The following is a 23201-nucleotide window of genomic DNA, read 5'->3' on the forward strand; positions in this document are numbered from 1 at the left end:
TACTTGGGCTTTTAGTGAGTCAGAAAATGCATTTTTTTCTCTGCATCTTTGCAAATTCAACCTAGTATTTCAAAATACAAATATACTCTTAAATCTGTTCATTTTTCCAAGCAATAAGAGCCTGTCCTTAGAAGTTACTTGGAAGGACACTGGATTTATCTGTTGCAAAGAATTTGTAAATGAACTTTGCTTTCCCTCTCTCCTTCCCGATTTCTCTTTCTCTTCTCTTTCTTCTTTGTGTATTCTTTGTCACCTGAAGTGCTTTCCAGTATGTTTCAGCTTGTCACCGTTTTGTCAGAGATAACTCGGGTAGATAATAGGTGGAAGTTAAATTGAATAAGTACATAACACTTTTATTTCACATAGTAGACAGACAAATACTGTATGATATTGCTTATATATAGAATCTAAAAAATGAAAAAAGTGAATATAACAACAACAACAAAAATAAACAAACTCACATATATAGAGAACAAACTAGTGGTTAGCAGTGAGGAGACAGAAGAGGGGAGGGGCAAGATAATAGCAGGGGGATTAAGAAGTACAGACTATTAAGTATAAGATAAATCAGTTATAAGGACTTATTGCACAACACAAGGAACATAGCCAGTATTCTGTAGTAACTATAAATGGAATATGACCTTTAAAAATTATGAATGACTCTGTTGTTTACCTATAACTTACATAATACTTTATGTCAACTATACTTCAATAAATTTTTTTAAAGTAAAAAAAAAAAAAAGAAAAGGACCTAGCCAACAGAGTTGTTCAAAAATCTGAAAAAAAAAATAATAATATAGCACTTAAAAAGTACTTTTTTCCCAGTTCAATATAAGCTTACAAGGTGTCCAGTATCTTGTTTGTAATAGGTTCCCCAAAATCTTCCCTTCCTCTTCCTTTTCTGCAAAACCTGCATCACCCCACACACACATGTCAGCCCTGTGCATCCGATGCTCCTACCCTCTCAAACTTCGTTACCATGCAGGTTTTCTGGCTTTCCCTGTAGATTCCATATTTGAATACACTCCATGTGTGGTAAGTATTATATTTTATTTTTTCTTACATGCTTAATTATGGAAATATGACCTAGAAAAGCTGTGAATAAGCAAGCTTAAAGAGAAACCACTGCTGATTCATTCATTTATTTGGCAAATATTGAATAGTGGCTTCTAAGACCAAGATGCTTCTAAGATGTTGTTGCTAGGCAATGAGGATAATAATAACTGTTTCCTGTGCCTTCAGCTTGCCCACAGAATAGTGGGAGCATCAGAGAGATTTACAGATGAAGGTGTATTCCTCGGGGACCACATCTGTGGGATATGTATGTCACTGTTATCCTAGGCTAAGCTTGCCATGTGACCTATCCTAAGTGCTCTATAAATATTAATGAAAAGAATAAGTGACTTTTGATTAGAGATATTTACAAGAAGTTGTATGAGAGTTTTGGTAACTAAGGCCGTAGAATCTTACTCCAAATTTTGGGTGGCACTTTTCATTCCCTTCATTTTTTTATTGATACTTTGTACCCGCATGCCACTCATGTTAGGACTGTTTAAATCCTGAAATAAAGCCAAGTAGTCAGTTTAGTTTATTTTTGAAATGACATTTTGCATATCAAAATACTAGCCTGAAAAAAAGTACGTATTCAAGGAATAAAATCTTTTCAGTTTTTCCCTTCTCATTAGCTACACTTAAATTTCAACCTGAGACTGACTTAAGTTTTATAAGTCCTAAAGCTTATATAATTTGGGGCATAACCTTTGAAAAAGAAATATATATAACATAGTGAAATGTAATTTAGGTACAAAAATGAGTAGAGTGAGAAAATAAATCAATAAAAGATTAAATTTTAGAGAGATGAAACCTATCACAAAATTATAAAATCCAAGGAAGTAATAAAATATTTTAATTATTTGATGTATACAGATCTATAGTGAAAAGTGAAAGTGTTCATTAGTCACTCATTTGTGTCTGACTCTTCACGACTCCATGCAGCCCACTAAGCTCCTCTGTTCATGGGATTTTCCAGGCAAGAATACTGGAGTGGGTTGCCATTCCCTTCTCCAGGGGATCTTCCTGACCCAGGGATCAAATCCGAGTCTCTTGCATTGCAGGCAAATTCTTTTCTGTCTGAGCCACCAGGGAAGCCCATACAAGTCTATACATTTCTGTTATTTTTTTTAATATAATCTTTGAACATATTTTCATGTAACAGTTTTTATAATAGATTATCTGTAGAAAAATAATTCAGTCTTTACTGTAGCATGAGTAATCAACATTGGTATTTTATTATTATTATTTTTTAATTTATAAAAGTTTGCTTAGCGTCATAGCCCATAATTGCTCATTTAAATACCTATTGAGGATTGTTATCAAACTTGAAAAAATTTCTTTGTTGTTATAAGATTTTGGACTTTTCAAATCCACTATCCAGGTCCTCCAGTAAATAACTTGCTATTCATTTTATATGTGACTACAGTGGTGCTATGTACTAAACAATCACGTAGCCCCATTTTAATGTATCTGCAAGTACTTTTGTCTTCATGTGTCTGGGGTGGTCGACTAAGCAGCTCTGCTGACCTGTCTGGCTTACACATGTAGGAGTCAGCTGTCTATCATTCTGTTAATCTAGAATGGCCTTGGATAGATAACTGCGACCACTTTGTTGTTCTTTAGATGTCTTACATCCTCTTCCTGGGACCAGTGGGTTAGTCTGTGCATGTTCTTTTCAATGCCATGGCAGAGAGGAAGTGCATAAACAAGCCAACTTGAGCTCTTTCTGTTTGGCTAACATTCTGTTAGCCAAAGCAAGTTCACAGGGCTCAGCCCAGTATCAAGAGGTAGGGCAAAATATCCTTTCAGAGGATTGCAAATTTATATGGCAAAGCACATAGTTATAGGGAAAGATGGAGAACTGGGTGTTTTACTGCAGTTCGTCTATCATTTCCTTCATTACATTTAAAAAAAACCTTATGAAGTATACTTGACATCCCCACAATACCTAATGTCTAATGTATCCAATTTGATGAGTTTGAACATATGTATGCTTCCCTGCTGACTCAAACAGTGAAGAATCTGCCTGCAATGCAGGAGTCACAGGTTCAGTCCCTGTGTTGGCAAGATCCCTTGGAGGAGGAAATGGCAAACCCACCACAGTATTCTTGCCAGGGAAATCCATGGACAGAAGAGCCTGGTGGGCTACAGTCCATGGGGTCTCAAAGAGTTGGACATAACTGAGCAACTAACACTTTATGTTCCTAACAGGAGTGCCTGAAGTTTCTAGTTTATCTGCATCCTTGGTAACATCTGTTATCCTTTTTTCTTTTTAAATAGTAGTCATTCTAACAGGTATGAGGTGATATTTCATTGTAGTTTTGATTTGCATTTCCCTGATAATTAGTGATGTTGAGTGTTTATCATGTACTCATCATTTGTATTTCATCTTTGGAGAAATGTCTGTTTAAGTCTTTTGGCCCTTTTTAATTGGATTATTTGTATTATTTTTTTTTTGCTATGGGGTTGTACTTAAATATTTAGGGTGTTTACTCCTTATCAGATTGTGGTTTACAGATATTTTCTTCCATTTTTTAGATTGCCTTTTCATTCTGTTGATTGTTTCCTTTCTTGTGCAGAAGATTTACCTTTGATGTAGTCTTGTTTATTTTTGTTTGTGTTGCCTGTGCTCCTGGTGTCATATCCAAGAAATCACTTCCAAGATCAGTGTCAAGAAGCTTTTCCTCTCTGAATTTTCCAGTTTCAGGTTTATGTTTAGATCTACAATCCATTTTGAGTTGATTTTTGAGTATGATATGAAATAAGGGCCCAATTTCATTCTTTTGGATGTGGATATTTAATTTGCCTAACACCATTTGTTGAATAAACTATTATTTCCCTTTATTACCTCTTTTCCTTACCTTTTTCCAGGTGGTTCAGTGATTGAGTTTGTTATGGATCTCATGATCACCAACTCTGTGACTTCTTTTTTCAAAATACAAGTCAGATTTATGTAAGATTGAGAATGAAATACTCATTTTTAGAAAGAACAAGGTTGAGAAGATGCCTGAATGTCATATTGGATGCTTGGACTCTTATTTCGCTTGTAACTGTAGTCTTTGTTCACTGAATGTTTACTGATATCCCGAATATAAGCAGATTATGTACCATCCTGCTTATTCTCCCTCTTAACCTCTCTCTCTCTCTATGTCTGTCTCTCTTTCTTCCTCTCCAGTTCTCTCTTTCTCCATATCGTACAAGTGTGATCTAGATATGATGCTTATTTTGGAGAGCTTATAAACTAGTTGTGGTTGGGAAAAAGATATTTTTAAGGAAAGTAAAAATTGTGATAAATATAGTCTAGATCTAGGATTAGGGGAGCTGAGAAGTGAGAGAAAGCACTTGGTATTTGGTGTATCATTTCAAGCCTGGCAGGAGTTTCCATGCGAAGATATTGGGTGAATGACATTGCAAGCACAGGCAGTGAAGTAAGGAAAAGCATGGAGTTACAAGAAAGGAGGAAGAAGATCAAATTACTAGAAGCAGTAAATATATTAGAATGAGTAGAGCAGTAGAGCAGAAATATAGGTTGTATATAAATAACCTTGAATATTGAGCTGAGATGTTTTAAGTTTTTAATTTCTTTTTCATCTTAAAAATCAACTTTTCTTTACACATTCCTAGAAATAATGTCTTTTCTATAATAATGACATAATATATTATTGTAATTAATAATATTTACTGAAAATAAGGTAAGTACATAGAACTGGGGTAGACATTGCATAGACTTACCCTCAAGAATCCTTAAGGAAGGAGACAGATGTGTAAGCAAATAACTCTATTACTGTGTTCCAAAAACCATCGCAGAGATATGCCCATGAAATAAATAATTATGGAAAAGGAAACTTATCTCTCAAGGGTTTGGATAAGACTTATGGTCCAGTTAAATAGGGAAGATAGGGTTTCTAAAAACATATCTTCCAAAAAGACAGGGCAAAAGAACAGGGCAAATAGAATCTAGTTTAATTAAGATCAAGGGGAAACTTAAGACATGGCTAAAAGCTCTGTGAAACTGCTTATGATGAATGGAACAAGTTGCAGGTGATAAACGGGAAGTGTGGTTTACAGTCAGGTGGTAAAGGGCACTGAGGTCAGACTAAAGGCTTTGGATCCGTCCTGCAGATGATGAATAGTCACTTGAGGAATCAAGCAGGGAACTGACAGCAGGGAAGTGGCCTGAGTAGAGAGAAGGGACTTGGAAGAACGGTGTGGTCCAGTTGCTCTTTGAGAATGGAAAGGAAGACTGGAGATTTAGGAGGGATTGTCACTAAGTAACAAAGGGCTGGGGCCAGAGTACTGTGAGGAAGATAAATAATAGATCAGAGTAAGTCATTTGCCATTCTTCAAGGTTTTAAGAGGCAGATGCAGACCCTCCCAAAGAGAATAGCTTTTAGCTTTTACCACTAAAAACTCTCATTCCAGATTGTTTACTGACTTTGTTTTTAATGAACTTGCTAAATCTCCCAAAGCGTACCATCTAAAAGCCATTATCACCTTATGGTTCATGTAAAACTTTCACACAAGTTTCTCCTTTTTGTCTCTGTCTTGCTTTAGCAGTTTTCTCACTCTCTTCAGATAGGAAAAGCTTTATAGTTGCTTTTTTAATCCTGTTTTAGCTAAATGAACCAATGTTCTTCGCATTTGTCCTGGGAAATCTTTACTTTAGAAAGACATTATGGGCAATTTTGGATTTCACTACTCTTTTTCATAAGTATCATCATTGAACTTGTTATTTTCCAGTGGTTGCATTTATTTACAGTGTGTAAATGTAGTGCATACCTCATGTGTTGAGTCTACTTTTGTTTCTGATGTCTATCAGTTAGAAGTAGGTTTGGCTCAGACTAAAGTAACTAAAGTAGGTTGCACAGACTAAAGTAATAAGGACTTATTTTTCTCACATAAAAGCCAGACCTAGGTAATTGAAAGCTGGACTGGTGCCATTGCTCCACAAAGTCCTCAGGGGCCCAACTCTTTACAGTTCACTTGTCATCACCCTCTCAAGGGGCAGCCCTTGTTTTCATGGCCTGAGGTAATCCAACAACCTCATCCCCAGCCAAACAGCAAGAGGGAAAATGGTAGAAGAGGGCAAAGGGCAGTTGTCTTGAAGAAAAGGATATTCAAGAGTACAAAGACATTTCTGCCTTCATCTCACTGGTCAGTACTGATCCATTGCCACAGTTAGACACAGGCTATGTATGGAAATTTAACTAAATTATCTATTATTTTCAAGAAGGTGAGAATGGCTGTTAGGGGAAATTAAACTTAAAAGAGAAGGAGGAGGAAATAGGCTATTTGGGGTTGCTGCTGCTGCTAAGCTGCTTCAGTCGTGTCCGACTCTGTGCGACCCCATAGATGGCAGCCCACCAGGCTTCCCCGTCCCTGGGATTCTCCAGGCAAGAACACTGGAGTGGGTTGCCGTTTCCTTCTCCAATGCATGAAAGTGAAAAGTGAAAGTAAAGTCGCTCAGTTGTGTCTGACTCTTAGCGACCCCACGGACTGCAGCCTACCAGGCTCCTCCATCCATGGGATTTTCCAGGCAAGAATACTGGTGGGGTGCCATTGCCTTCTCCGATATTTGGGGCAGATAACCACATTCAGTTCATTTCAGTCGCTCAGTCGTGTCCGACTCTTAGCGACCCCATGTATCGCAGCACGCCAGGCCTCCCTGTCCATCACCAACTCCTGGAGTTTACTCAAACTCATGTCCATCGAGTCGGTGATGCCATCCAGCCATCTCATCCTCTGTCATCCCCTTCTCCTCCCGCCCCCAATCCCTCCCAGCATCAGGGTCTTTTCCAATGAGTCAACCACATTAGAGAGCCAGAAAACCTTTGTTCAGTTGCATTTGCACCAGGATTACCTCTCTGAACCTGGTTGCTCTTCTAAAAATTAGGCTAATCATTCTGTCCTAAGTTCTTTATCGTGTTGATGGTTGAGGGTTAAATACAATGAGGAATTCATCAACACTTTGAAAATTGTGTTGCACAAAAATAAAGTATTATTTTAAAAGTGGCAAGCAGTCTTCTGAATGTAAGCTGAGTAGATATAGCTCAGGTGATATGTCAATTTATATCAGACCTTATGGTTATGTTATTTGACAAGCAGAGGAATCATATGTCAATGACAAATAACTCTCTAATAGAGAGAACACATCTCTGTTTATTTCAAGGATGTGATAGTGCATTTGATTCTTCTATCAGTTCTACGCATTAAGGATTATTATGCCCATTTTACAGACAGGAAAACTAAAGCAGAGAGGTTAAACAAATGACTCCAAGGCACAGAGCTTCTGAGTGATGAGTTTAGAAACTACTCTGCCTATGAATCTCTCCCACTTTTTTGTAATCTGTATTGCTGCTTTAATGTTTATACACCACACTTCTTATTGCCCGTTTGGTAAAATCTAGATCTCTAAGATAGAAGTGACAGACTCTCAGGTGTTTCTCCCTACTTTATCTCCATGGTGTTCTTGCCCATTCCTCTCCAGTATGAATCAAATCCTCCAACCTGCTCGTCCCTTCCTATAACATACGCCACCCTGCAGAGACTCTTACTTCCTGTCCTACTCTAATGTTTCTGATCTTCGCCTACTCAACTTCTGTCCCTGCTTTAAGTGTCAGCTTGGGTCTCCTCTTCTGTGTGAGACATTTCTTGAACACTTCAGATCACAGATCTTCCATTTCCCTGAACTTCTGTACATAGAGAATATATGTATATATAGAGTGCATATATTACAGTTAATTATAGAAATACATTATACACTGTATCAGATTATTCCATATGCCTTAGTTTTCTCTCCCCATCTAGACTTTAAGGTCTTATACTACTTCTCATTTCAGTAACACAAGGACAATTGTAAGAACATGGGAGGAACAAAAACAAGTACAGATTCAAATTGCGGTAACAATTAATTCTTAAGCATCTGCTAAGATTTAGTCTCAGCTTTCATGACAGATGAGGAAAAAGATTCAAAGAGGCAAAGAGACTGGTCTGATGTCAAATATCTAGGAACTGAATACTGCTATATTAAACTTGTGGTCTTAGGCTTGATTCTTTACAACTATCAGTTGGACATTTGACTAAAAGCCAAATACTGTGTATGTGTCTGTGTCTTGTGTGTGTGTGTCTGTGTCTTGTGTATGTGTGTATGTCTGGCTTACTATTCCATGTTGAGAGAACCCCAGAAAATATACATATGTGTGTGTGTGTGTGTGTGTGTGTGTGTGTGTATCTTATATTCAAAACTGAGACCAGAACTGATGGGAATTTTAACAGCAGAAAAGATAGATATCAACTTCTAACTAAGGCAGGATGTTAAAGTGAACTACAGGGCTATTCTCTTATGTTGTAAATATTTAGTTGTTATAAATATTTCATTCATATTCATGTTGCCGTCTATACAGCCTAGCTATGTGATTGCTTTCCTCCTCTAGGTAATGTGAATTCTTTCATGATAGAGGTAATGTTTTATGTGTATGCTCATTTTGTAATTATCAGTGTTAATTAAAATACTGCTATATAAGGATATATAATTTATAGAAGTACACTTTTGAAGGAATTAGATTATCTTATTTATTTTCTTCCTGATATTTATGTACCTTCTCCAAGTAGACAAGTAAGTAGACTGTTGAATATTTTCAGTAGTGGACAGCACAAATATTGAAAGACTACAGACATATTCTAATTTTATCTTAGGATATTGAGTTAAATTTATGAAGTTGATTTTTAATGGTTTTGTGCATAAATATGGACATATTTGTATATATTTGATATATATGTCCATCAGAGCTTAAGCTATCTAGCAATCATTGATCCATCTATCTACATTTATATGTAAAAACTGAAAAATAAAGAGAATTGTTCTTCTGTTTCTAGCATAGTTAAGTATAAGCCAGTGGTTTTTGCTTTCATCTTGTGTGTTTAAGACAGTGTTCAGGACCACAAGGAAAAGAAGCTCTGGCATATGTTATGAAGATCACATTTTATTTTTAATTATAATTCGAAATGTATTTTCTTCTGTTAAGAATTTTTTGGTTCAAATTATTTGTTTGTTAGAAAAGATCATCTTATACTATTTGAGTGTATGTTCATTTTATAGAGTGGAGATCCTGGACTCTCAGATCCATGAGGGGCGCTTGGAGTCCTTCTAATCTAATCCCTTTATTACAGATGAGTTTATGTGATTTACCTGAAGTCACAGAGTGTTAATAATTAGTCATGCTGCAGAAACAAGAAGCCAGTTCTCCTCATTCTTAGAACTCCCCCCTCAACTAATATCAGTTAATAGGTTTTAATCCTCAAAAGAGTCATTTTAAGAAGCAAGATGATATATCAAAAGGTCATTGATCTTTTCCTCTCTTTTTGCCCTCTAGCCCTCTTCAATCTAATCCCTGTGGGCCTGCGTGTGGTGGCCATCCAAGGGGTGAAGGCCAGCCTCTATGTGGCCATGAATGGTGAAGGCTATCTCTACAGCTCAGTAAGTACCTTGGTGTTTGTGCATGTGTGTGTCTGTGTGTGTTCGCGCACACACAGAACATGGCATTGAGAGGTAATGAAGTGGCCTTATTTTAGGGAGAAAAATTACAGGTTGAAGTCATTTTATATTTTCTGACCCAGTGTGTCAGCGTTACTATACAAGTTTTATAATTTATAATGTTAAAGATCATGCTTTGTTGAGAAAGAACTAGCAACTCTTCTGTGATATAAAGTCTCTTTTTCTAGTTTTTACTTCTAGAGGATAGTCTTATGAATTTTACCTTTAATTCAAGAGGTAAGACATTTTTCCTTTATGCTATTACTCATCTTTCAAGCACAGTGGAAAAGCTGAATTCTTGAATTTGTCTGGGAATCTTCTGGGAATCTTCTGGGAATTTGTCTGGGAATCTTCTCTGACTTACTGTGGAGAAAAAACCTTTCAGAATAGACTGTGTTTTTGTTTGTGTTTAACAAAACTGTGTAGTACCTAATGTGTCAGATTCCTCAGATAACTGGAGAATTGATGAAATGAGCTTTGGATTAGGGGCTGAGATATTTGAGTTTAATTTGCATTTCGGCCACAGTATTCCTTTGGGAAAGTCATCTCTTCTCTTTGACTTAATTTCCAAACCTTCAAAATGAGGGTGTTGGGCCTCAGGCTGTCAAACATCTCTCTTATATCTAAAACTGTTAAAATTAGGCAGCCTCAGTAGCTACATTATGAGCCCTGGCATATTTGAAAGCAGTTGATAACCTCACTCTCAAGATAGTAATTTATGCACTGAGACAGTGCACTCACTGAATCTTGTGTATGTATATAATTCCTGTTCTGCCCTAAGGAAATTACATATTTCAGAAGAACTACCCCTGAAAACCACAGCCACAGATTTCCACCTTTCTGTCTGTGATCTCAGTAAAAAGACAAAGTTATTCATGAAGTTCACTTACGCCTACTAGATTCTCAGTTAATTATTAAACAGCTTTTATTAAACATTTTCCACAGTCAGATGAATCTCTGGTACCCAATGCTTGCTTCCACCTGTCATTCTTATTAACATTCTTAAAGTTGCTATTTTACTCCTGAACAGATTCATATCTGAATATGCATTTATATACCAGATGTGTACATGCACATTTTTTCAGTGGTTCTACTCAAAATAATTCTTAAAGATAGATACATTTTTTTTGGTTAAAACAATGGACTTTCATTCTTAATGTGTCATAATTCTAACATTTCTTAATGTTCAATTATTGTGAGTCTGTATTTTAAATGTGAGAATTAAAATTAGAAAAAAAGTTAGCAGGTTTTGTTTTGAATGACTCCAGTTAATGAAACTTAAAAAAATTTTTTTTGAATGTATTTATTACAAGCTAAAACATTTAGGTGATCTTAGGATACTATTAATTTAAGAATTTAATTCGTCATCATGTAAACACCTGAAGGTCGACCATATTTATGTCTCTATTTAGAAGGTTGTTATTCATTTTTATATTTATTTAAAAGATCAAAGTTCAGGTTGTAATGCCACACAAACTTTAGAGTTCAGATTTCTGAACCAGAAGTCATTTCCAAAGGTCTGAGAAGAAGAAAAATATAAAGTATTGCCTGACAGTGGTATTGTAGCATGTGGCAGTTGTGTAGGAGCCTCTGTGTTGTGTTTGTGTGTGTGTGTGTGTGTGTGTGTGTGTGTGTGTGTGTGTGTGTGTGTGTGTGAAGAGAGTGGGGACTGGGAGGGGTCATTGTTGTTGGGTGCAATCCCAAAGTTCCTGGGAGAGGCACCTGAGTATTCAGCATGACATATTCATGTCGTGGCAGCACTTTTAGAGAAGCATTTTTTCTATCTTTGTTGCTAAGAGCTAGGCTTAAAATACAGGGATCCCATAGGAGAGATTTTAAGAAAATTTTGACTAGAGAATATTACAGTAGGTGCTTTTTGTAATAGATTGAACAGCTTAGTGAAACCAGTAATCACCTGTTAATTTACCTGATTTGGGTGCCTCGAGTTTCAGTTTTCCTCCACACTTAAATTTGCCTCCTACCAAGCCTTTGCAGCTCTTTTCCTGTGTGGTACTGCTAGGCTACTGGGACAGTTTTCTTAATTATAAACATGGCATCACTGACATAGGGCATTAGGGTCCCTACTTGCAAAATCACTCTCTTTCTAGATAGGACTAATAGTAGGAAATGCTGGTTTTTAATTTTATACCAGCTTTTCCTACTGTTGGTCGCTTTGTTACAGGACGAAGTGGTGGTATTCACACAGCCGTGTCTGACTCTTTGTGACCGTATGGACTGAAGCCCGCCAGGCTCCTCTGTCCATGGGATTCTCCAGGCAAGAATACGGGAGTGGGTTGCCATTCCCCTCTCCAGGGACAGGACGAAAGGGGGCCAGTGTTGGGCGAAGCACCCCTGAGACAATTGGGTATCAGGGCTTCGTCATGCTTGTTTTCCTTCCCGTGTGTGCGGCAGATAGAAGTGCCTTGCTTGCTCTCTTGCTCTCTTGTCTCAGCAAGAGCACTAGCATGGCCAGCAGCCTTGCAGTGAGTTACAAACCGGCTCTCACAGGCTTTCTGGAGGTGCTTTTGGTATATATGAGGGCTTGAAGTTATTTGAAAAGCAGTTTCCTACTTCATGATAAACAGTCTAGCTGAGCATACCAATAAGGGCCATTCCTGGAACTTGAGGTGGGGAGGCAGGGGGACTGATGGTGTGTTTCTGAGGGCAAACCCTAGAGATCCTAAAGAAGCTCAGTTAGAATCCAAGAGGAATTCTCAAATGGTGTCATGTTTATAGTGTCATTTATGTTGTCTGTATTGATAGTTAAGCTTGGAATCAATTCCCTTACCACTTCTGATTCCCTTGCTCCTTTATCATAAGACAAAAGAGAGAGTAGTAAAGACTAATACTTTACTATCAAGGACTGTTACTTTACTACAAGGGACTATCGGGTAGCACAGAGCTAAAGTTTTGGAATCCATTCTGAAAGTCTATTTTAATAGATGATTTTAATACATAAGCATTTAATGAGATTGTTGATGCATCTGGATTTGTTTTTACCCTTGTAGTTTGCACTTTTTGCTTCCATTTTATTTTCTCACATTATTGAAACATTTTCTTGTTCTATCTATATTCTTCTGCTAGTTTGTAAATGTAGGTTATAATCCTAGTCTTTTAAGGATTATATATTTTGTCATACATAAATAGTTTGCTGAATAATAAAATATATTTATTTCTGTCCTAAACAGCTGATAGACCTTGGTATCTTTTCTTCCCTAGTAAATACCACCATCCTTGTCAGGAATTAGATTATTTACACTTTAAACTAAAATATGCACAGTTATTTTTCTATAGTAAAAGTTAAATTTGTGAATGTTTAAAGTACTTTCTGTGCACATAGCTTTAGTTTCCTTGTGTATCAAATTTGGTCCTTCTGAGTTTACTTTTCTTCTAAACAAAATCCTTTTCTGTTTCTCGGTCTATACACTGAATTCCCTTCATTTCTAGTACCTGTGAAAATACTTTACTTTCACTTTCAGTCTTGAATTATAGTTCAGATAGTTACACAGTTTTTAGTAGACCTATTGAACACTTTGAAAATTATATTCCATTGAAAGTTATATTCCAACACTTTGAAAATTATATTCCATTGATTTCCTGCCATCTGCTGTTGACTGTAAGAAGATTGCTATCAGTTTAATATTCTTTTCTTTGTAGATAATCTATATGGAAAATTAAAGAAATTTTTGCTCTTTATACTTCATGTTCTGCAAATTCACTATAATGTCTATTTGTAAATCTGTATTAAGTTGTTAGAAATTCAGAATCACTTTCAATCCAAAGAATCAGACTTCTTTAATTTTTGAAGGTTTTAACTCTTCACTTATACATTTTATTTCTCTGTTATAATTTCCAGTCTTTTGTGCTGATAGTATTTAAATGACTTTCACTAGAAACCTGGAAATTTATCTACTCTAGAAATGATGCCAACTATTTTGTGATTTCAGTTACTGTTCTTTAAATTTTTGGATGTCTAATAGTTTCCATTCCATATCTACCTGATCTTGACTGATTTCTGTTTTTACTATCTAGCTCTTTTTACAGAACGTTATTAACTCATTTTTGTCTCTGAGCATTCTTATAATACTTATTTGAATACTTTTAATTCTTATAATACTTACTAGACTTTTCCATAAAGTTAATTGCTTTTGTAATGAATTCATCTTTCAATCGATGATTTTGTTAGCTGTCAATTTTAGAATAAGATTCAGATTATATTAGGATTTAGAGTTAGTTCTGCATGTGTTTGAATTTTGTTCTGCAGGCCCATTTCTCTTTGTTTTTCTTTCTCCATAATCATCTTCCTTTTAAGTCTTCTCCATAATCATCTTCCTTTTAATATATAGTCAATTTCCACTATATATTTGGTTGTTTCTATGTAGCCTCTTAGAGAAGGAAATGGCAACCCACTCCAGTGTTCTTGCCTGGAGAATCCCAGGGACGGGGGAGCCTGGTGGGCTGCCGTCTATGGGGTCACACAGAGTCGGACACGACTGAAGTGACTTAGCAGCAGCAGCAGCAGCATGTAGCCTCTGGGGCTTCCCAGGTGGCTAAGTGGTAAAGAATTTGCCTGCCAATGCTGGAGATGAAGTGGGTTCAATTCCTGGGTCGGGATGATCTCCTGGAGAGGGAAATGGCAACCCACTCCAGTATTCTTGCCTGGAGAATTTCATGGACAAAGGATCCTGGCAAGCTATAGTCCATGGAGTAGCAAAGAGTCTGACACGACTTAGCAACTAAATAGCAACAACAACAACAAATCAAACCTCCAGTGGCCTTAGTTTAGAATAAGATAATAAGAGTCATTTCAAGACTCCAATCCTAGCATAGCATTGGGTTAGGAAAGGGGGCCTGGGCAAGAGTATGGCTTGGTCTTATCTCTCTCATTAGGAGGCTGTGTCTGTCATTGCATCTTGTTTAAAATAGTAGCAGCATTTAAAAAAATACAGTTTATATACAATATTACATTAGTTTCAGATGATCTACATAGTGATTAGAAATTCACATACCTTAGAAATAATCACCATGGTAAGTCTAGTAACCACCTGTCTCCATATAGTTATTACAATATTATTGATCATATTCCTTCTGCTATATATTACAACTCCTGGTCTTACTTATCCTGTAATTAAAATCTTATACCTCTTCATCTGTTCATTTATTTTGCCCAATCCTACAACCCCCTCCCTTCTGACAACTACCAGTTTGTTCTCTGTATCTATGATCTGTTTTCATTTTGTTTTGGTTGGTTGTTTTGTTTAATAGATTCCACAAATATGTGAGATCATATAGTATATGTCTGTATCTGGCTTATTTCACTTAGTGTAATATGCTCCAGACCCAACCATGTTGTTGCACATTGAATAATTTCTTTTTCTTTTAAATGTTCTGTTATATATGTGTGTGTCTGTGTGTTTGTGTATGTATGTGTATGCACGTGTGCACACACACACTCAGTTGCTCAGTCTACCCAGCTCTCTGTGACCCCATGGGCTGTAGCCTGCTAGACTACTTTGTACATGGGATTTCCCAGGCATGGGAAATCCTAAATGGGAATGGGAATAGCTAAATCTGATGCTTCAGCAAGAATACTGGAGTGGGTTACCATTTCCATCTTCGGGAGATCTTCTCAAACCAGGGATCGAACCTGTGTCTCTCATGTCTTCTGCATTGGCAGGTGATTCTTTACCACTAGCCACCTGGGAAGCTCTCATATATATGTATGTATCATATATATATATACATACACACATATGTATATATACATCCTTTTATACATTCATCTATTGATCGACATGGGTTGTTTCTATATCATGGCTATTGTAAATAATGCTTTAATTAATATATTATTATTATAAGATATTGAATATAGTTCCCTGTGGTAAACAGTAGGCCCTTGTTGTTTATATATTTTAATGTTTATTTTTAAAATCAACATTACTTATCCTATTTGCTGTTGCAATTAAATGTGTGTGACTCCATACTGTTGCAGCATAATGTCAAAAGCATAATTCTTGGCACTGCCTTTAGAATTCCATACCTAAATCTGATGCTTCAGCAAGAGCAGTGTTGAGATTGCAATATGATACTGACTTTACATTGAAAAACTGGGTCAAAAGTTATTGAGAAATATAGAAGGGGTCTCTGAGGAAGAAGAAAAGAGAAAGCCAATATCAAAAGTTATTGGAAGAAGACTGCTTTATGCCCACAAAATGGTATTAGGATTTTTTTATTTTACACTTCTAATTTCTTTTCTTCCCCACTATCATAAATGTCCAAAATTTCCCATCACTGAAGATAAATAAAATTTTTTTCATTTTCTGCAGCCAAAAATAACTCCCACATTTTACAGTTTAGTAGGACACTTATCTGTATATTTCCTTTCTTTCTTTTGTTGGAATTATTTTCATGCCCTATCTATTAACTTTGATGCAAGTTTCTTGAAGTCAGTGATCTTATTTAATATATATTAATATATACCATAGGACTTCCCAGGTGGTGCAGTGGTAAAAATCTGCCTGCCAATGCAGAAAATGCAGGAGATGCAGGTTCCATCCATGAGTTTGGAAGATCTCCTGGAAAAGGAAATGGCAACTCACTTCAGTATTCTTGCCTGGGAAATCTCATGGACAGAGGAGCCTGGCCCGCAATAGTCCTTGGGGTTGCAAGAGCAACTGAGCACACACACCCATGCTTGCATCTAGAATATAGGTACAAAATAGTTACCCACTCTGGAATTTGAGTTTCTCCATCAGTTGACTTCCTCATGGAATGTTTTGAAATTTGAGGCATATGCAGAATTATTTCTTGGATAATGCTGTCTCTGAAAAGTCTAATACTAAAGGAGAGGTGGGGAGAGAGAGGGGGAACACCTTAGCCATTAATGCCAAATGAATCTTAGAGTTTTGAAGGTAATGGTGCCTGAATAGAGAGAAATCAAAAGCCAAACCAAAGAGGCTTGTCCAGCAATTAGATTGTTAAATATTCAGATTAGGTCATTTGCATATTGCCCTCATATACTTGAAGTTTTCTTGAATTTTATAATATTTCTTTTTCATCCTAGGTTGATTTTTGGCTATAGTACCTAGAAAATTGCTTATTTTACCTACTTTTTTTAAACCCTCATATATATATATATTAACTTAACTGGGTTATTTTGATCAACACAGCTCAAGAATCTGGCTGTGTTGCTTGAGAACTTATAATGTGAAATTGTGTTGCTTTGCTTAGAATTAGGTTGTTTTTCTTCAGAAAGAATCAGCAGGCTATTAGTTATACTTTCTGTAAGGAATGAATGATGGTAAGCATTCATTTTTACCTTATGATGTTTTCAGTAATAAGTGGTATTGGATTTATTCCAAGAGTTTATAATTTCTGGAAAATGTTAATACTTTAGCTCCTGGGCTAGTCTTAATTGTAAAAATTAGCATATTATTTCCTGTAGCATTTTTTTATTGAAAAGTAAAAATAGTATTATATATTTCCTGTAGCTTTTTTTATGAAAAGTAAAAATAGGATTAAGCTTCTAAGAGCAGTACTAATGAGAACCTTTGGTTGAATCATTTGAAAATGATACTACAAGTTAGATTTTTGTCTTTCCACCTTGTCATTGGGCACATTAGGCCAACATGTAGTCATATATCCAAAATTTCTCAGTTGTGTTTCTTAGTTCATTAGTGAATCAGGTAGTATTAAGTAGTATGTAAGAATGAAACCTGTATAAATAAAACTAGGTTTGAATCACAACTCTGTAACTTACTTCCTTTGTGTCATTGGCGAGATTTCTTAATCTTCTAGACTCAGTTTCCTTATGTATAAAATGGAGATAATAATGAAAACACCATCTATATGGTCTTGTAGCAAGGATGAAATGAGACAGTGCATGTAAGACCCTAGCATCGTGCCTAGGACACAGTCGGTGCTCAGTGTCAGTTGCAAGGAATAGTAATAGATACATTAAATAGGATGCTCATGGTAGACTAAATCAATTTCTTACCATCAGTTCATGAAATTCATGTAGGGTAATTCTACCCTTATTTTCAGTGGTAATTCCTGGTTTGGCTAATCTAATATCTTTAGCCACCCTGGCCATGGGAGGTTGGTTGCAGAGTATCTCTCATTAAGTTAGAGCCAATTAACTTCAGGCCAAAGACTTGACTTTATCTGTTGAAGGAGAGTTTCCTTTTTCTCTTTTAAACTGAATTTAAAACTGAGAGGATCAAGCGCTACAGCGTCTTAAAACTACTAGGAGAGAGACTTCCCTGATGGTCCTATGGTTAAGACTTCACCCTACAATGCAGGGGGGTGCAGGTTCAATTCCTGGTCGGGGAGCTAAGATCCCACATGCCTCGGGGCCAAAAAACCAAAACAAAATAGATGCGGTTTTACACCAAATCCAATAAAGATTTTAAAGTTAATAATAATTATATTAGAAAAATAAAACACAAGGAGAAATCATGTCTTAGAATGATTCCAACATTCAGAGGACAGAATGTTTCTAGGTAGAAAGATGGAGAAACCAGCTCTTGTTCACATCCTTTGACATTGCACATGAAGACATACCTGGAGTCAGTCCTGCCATTGAAGTTTTCAGTTTTAGGAGCCAATTATTACCCTTCTGTGTGAACCAGTTTAGGCTGCATTTTTTTTTTAACCTGATAAACTGACAACAGAGCAAACCAATTTTCAGAGTTTTAATACCTTCCAAGAAAGCTAAAACTCTGTTTGTTCCAGGTTCTCCATGTCATGTCTGCTGAAGGATTTCCCAGTGGCCTTGTTCTGTGGAGTTAGGACATTACTGTGGCTTTCTGGGCCAGCTTGATTCCCAAAAGAGAGTCTCTGCCCTTATTAGTTCTGCCTTCCCTTGCCTGTTCCTCTCCAAAACCAATGTAAGAATTTGTCATTTTCGTATATACGTATTTCTTGGGTTTGTAATGAATAAATCACTGAAAGACTCAACAAATTTTTTTCCCCTCTGCCCTCCATCATGGGCCAGTTTTTCAGCTTCTGGGGACGTTTTTAAAAATATCTCCTTATATAACTCACTTGGAGGGAAATATATAAAATAAGTCTATAAGCCATGCCTTTGATAAACTTCAGGGATGGGAAAAGAGAAGGAATTATGAATGCTAAATGCAGAGGGAAAATCAGTAAGTAATCAGTTGAGATTTGAGTGGAATAGAGAAGTATTAAAGCAGAGAAACAGAAGCAGTTCATTTTTATGACTAAGTCTGAAAATAAGTTCACTATTTAAGTAGACAGCATGAGGAAAAGAACAAGAAAAAGCAAAATAAAAAAGCATAGTGATAGCTGGTCAAATTAGAACAGTTGTCAGACAAGGACAGGTCACAGAGTGGTGCATTTTGAGGAGATTTCAAGTCTACAGTTACTATATTTATGGTGCATTTAAAGTTTGTTTCAGCAACATAGATTTTTAAAATCTAGTAGTTAAATTGGGGAAATGATTTAGCTGCATAGAAATGTATATGTCAAAACTGACATATATTTCAGGCATCTCTAAATGGAAACAAAGAAATTTTGAGGCCACTGAAAACATCAGTCTCACATGGGTACCTGTGTCATAGTTCATCCAGGAGCATTCCAACTTATGTTTGATGTGTTAGTGTAAGTAACTGTTTGACCCTTAGAGAAGTCTGGATTAGGGTTTGGGTAATAATTATATAGTCAGATTATACATGATCCTACATAATGATTCAGTGGGTGATCACGTCAATATAAGCATGAAATCTCACTGAATAACTTGAAATTTTCCTTTTCTGATTTCCTTTCCAAAACCAACTCTTAATGGTAAATTTTTAAAGTTTATTTTCCTGTATCACTCAGTGATTGAGTATGGTTGTGAGTAAGAAAAGATACCCATAGCAATGGTTTAAAGGGATGAAAGTTTTAAGGTTTCTCACGTAACCAGAAGTCTGGAGATAGATAGAGGTGCCAATGTCTTTACGTTTATTTGATCTTCTTCTCATGGTGCAAGATGGTTCCTAAATCCTTAGCTAACATGTATACATTCTGGGGAGTTAAAAGGGGCACAGAGAAAGAGAGAAAGCCTTTATCAGGAAAGCACACTTTCGCAGAGGTTCTAGAAGTGTCCATGGTGACGTCCAGTGATGACCATAGAACTATGTCACATAGTCATCCCTAAGTGAAAAGAGTGTAGGGAAATGTTTAAATTAAAAGATATTTTGGGGGGAGCTGTCAATAAGACACTGCCATATCAAACAAAATCACTGTTCTGTTAATATGGAGGAGAAAATGGATATTGGGTAGACACCCAACAGCTGCCACACTTCTCCAGACTAAAAATATAAATGTAGATAATGTCAGACATTGGGACAAGAGAGTCAGAGAGACAGAGAGCAAGTGAACACATTGAATAATAGTTCTGAATGTGTAGCTTCTTCACATGAGATATTCTGAATCACTGTAAGTGTTGGTTGAAAAAATTATGGCTCTCTCTTCTGAGATATTGAACTCCAGTGACTAAATACTGAACTCTAGAGACTAAAGGGAAGAGATCTTCCTGTACTTTCATTCAGGTTCAGATAGATTAGAATTTACTTGGAATTTGGTGACAGAAACTTTCTGCTTGTTGAGTTTTCATTACAGATTGCTAGATACTTCCTCCAAAATTTCTCTTGGTAACAAGGGTAAAGATGAATAAGCATTACTACTTTAACTTTCGTTCTTTTATTTCATTGGATGGGTAAAAGTTCTCTCTGTAGAGAACTGTGAAAAGTTGTGAGGGAACTGAAAGCTGTAATGGAGTGGAACATGGCATATTGCCTTGTAAGTTTGTGTTTGCCTATGGTTTCACTATAACTGTTCCTGAAACCCCAGGGATCAGCAACTTTTCCATGCTCCTGTTTAACCAATAATTTATTACCTATTTATTTCGAATTCTTAGTGTGGCACAGATTGTCTTAGGCACTGAAGATAAAATGAAAAGCACTTCTACTGTGGTAGGAGACCAAGATGACGTGGAGTCAAATAAATGTGGGAATTTATTATTTAAGATTGGTTTTATAAAAGAAAAATTTATTTCAGTAGTAGAGAATAATAGAGAAAGCTAATTGTGAGAGGATTGCCATGAGAATTTCTTTGAGATGATATTCAAGCTAAAACCTAAAGGATGAAAAGAAAGACCATAACAGAGAAAGAATGATACTAGCAGAGGCAGAAATAAGTGCAAAACATTCATAGGAATAAATATTTATAAATATTATTGTGTCTTATCCATTTTATCATAACTTTTGCACCTGAATTTTTAATTCTAACATGTATTAGTTTACTCATCTATTCTCTTTAAAGTATTTTATTTATCAGGTGCTGAATACTATTTTGGGTGCTCCAATCTTGAGAGAGGTAAAGGACAAACACTGCTTTCATACTATGATAAAAGAATGACATTGTTAGGGGTTATAAAGGAAGGAAGCAGGATTATAGAAACATAGTGCATTTTATGTATTGGCATAATTTTTAATTTTTAAATTTACATGAACTCTTACAATGAATTTCTTTCTGTTATTTGTATTATCCTTGTTTTTTGACTCCTTTTACATTGAATCCAGGAATAAGTTGCATGTTTTTTAAAAAATTTCGTATGATGTTCAAGAAATTCTTCCTTTATTATTAATATTCCTAAGGAATTTCCAGGCACTTTCTCAGCTTTTTCAATGAAAAGACTTCTTTGGCATTATTTTAAAACCTTGAAACCCGATTAGTAGCACATTGCCAAAAATATATGTATTTTAAAAGCTCCACATTACATATAAGAAGAACTTAAGATGGATCATAAACTTAAATGCAGGAGCTAAAACTATAAATCTCTTAGAAGAAAGCCTAAATCTTTATGATCTTAGGTTAAACAGCTGCACAGACATGATACCAAAAGCATAAGCAAGAAAAGAAAAAATTTTATCACAATTAAAACATTTTTGCCTCCAAAGACACAATTAAGAAAGTGAAAAAGCTTGGAGAAGGGGAGAAAAGTTAGCAGTTCATTCATCTAATAAGGAATGTATATCTAGAATATATAAGTAACTCTTACAATTAAAAATAAAAAGATTAAAAATGTGCAAAGGATTGTAATAGACATTTCCAAATAAGCAAATAGTTAATAGCCACATGAAAAGATGTTCAACATCATTAGACATCAAGGAAATGCAAATCAAAGACCACAAGGACTCATCACCACTTCACATCCACTAGAATGGCTTTATTAAAAAAGATAATAGCAAGTATAGGTGAAGATATGGAAAAATTGGAATCCTTATTATGCTGATCAGTTCAGTTCAGTTCAGTCGCTCAGTCATGTCCAACTCTTTGTGACCCCATGAATCGCAGCACGCCAGGCCTCCCTGTCCATCACCAACTCCTGGAGTTTACCCAAATTCATGTCCATCGAGTCAGTGATGCCATCCAGCCATCTCATCCTCTGTTGTCCCCGTCTCCTCCTGCCCCCAATCCCTCCCAACATCAAGGTCTTTTCCAATAAGTCAACTCTTCGTATGAGGTGGCCAAAGTATTGGAGTTTCAGCTTCAGCGTAGTAGGCATATAAAATGCTATTGTTGCTTTGGAAGAGCCTATCAATTCCTCAAAAGGTTAGAGATAGAGTTACCATATGAACCAGCAATTTCACTACTAGGTATATACTCGAGAAATAAAAACGTATATCCATTAAAAAAAAAAAAAAGCTTTTGTGTACTAATACTTACAGCAGCATTATTCATAGTAGTCCAAAGGAGAAATAACTTAAGTGTCTATCAACTAATGAATGGATTAAGTGTGGCATATTTATTTAATATAATATTATTTAGCATTTAAAAAAAGTACTGATGCATGCTTCAACGTGGATGAACCAGGAAAACAATATGTTAAGTCAAAGAAACCTGTCACAAAAGGCAACATATTGTATAATTCCATTTATATGAAATATCCAGAATAGACAACTCCATAGGGACAGGAAGTTAATTGATGATTGTGTTGTGCTGAATGGGAATGGGTCCCTACTAAAGGTTATAAGTTTGCTTTTTGAGGTAATGAAAATATTCTAAAACTGACTGTGGTGATGGCTATACAACCCTGTATACTAAAAACCCTTGAATTGCACACTTTGGGTAAACCACTGCATGTGAGTTATATCTTGGTAGTGCTGTTACTGGCCTCCCCTGGTGGCCCAGATGGTACAGAATCTGCCTGCAATGTGGGACACCTGGGTTCCATCCCTGTGTTGGGAAGGTGAGGGCGTGGAGAGGGCAGGGCAGCCACTCCAGTGTTCTTGCCTGGAGAATCCCGTGGACAGAGGAGCCTGGCGGGCCACAGGCCACGTGGTCGCACAGAGTGGGACACGACTGAGCAGCTGAGCACAGCTGGGCACGGTGCTCTTATTTAAAAAGCTAATTCTACTTGAAGTATCAGTTTCATCATGATTTAATAGAGCTTAAAAAGTAAATAAGATTGTTTTTCCCTAAAGGATTCCGTACACATTAATTGAATTGTATTTTTTGTTTGTTTAAAGTAACACAAAGGTGTGAATTTCCTCACAACTGGTGGGGTGTGATAAAACTTTCACACTCTGGTGTTGGAGCAAAAAAT

At 36.3% G+C, this 23201-nt stretch overlaps 1 protein-coding gene across 3 annotated transcripts in view; it reads left to right on the forward strand.

Annotated features, from left to right (window-relative positions):
* The window catches only part of FGF12 (fibroblast growth factor 12), a 396654-nt gene that overhangs the window by 196011 nt on the left and 177442 nt on the right, over window positions 1–23201 (forward strand). For all 3 annotated transcript variants that reach the window (XM_065943215.1, XM_065943216.1, XM_065943214.1), the window contains exon 3: window positions 9426–9529. In XM_065943215.1, coding sequence (XP_065799287.1) covers window positions 9426–9529 — 104 coding nt within the window. The remainder of the gene's footprint in view (window positions 1–9425; window positions 9530–23201) is intronic.

The sequence above is a fragment of the Muntiacus reevesi genome, chromosome 8, assembly GCF_963930625.1.
Source record: "Muntiacus reevesi chromosome 8, mMunRee1.1, whole genome shotgun sequence".
Classification (NCBI taxonomy): domain Eukaryota; kingdom Metazoa; phylum Chordata; class Mammalia; order Artiodactyla; family Cervidae; genus Muntiacus; species Muntiacus reevesi.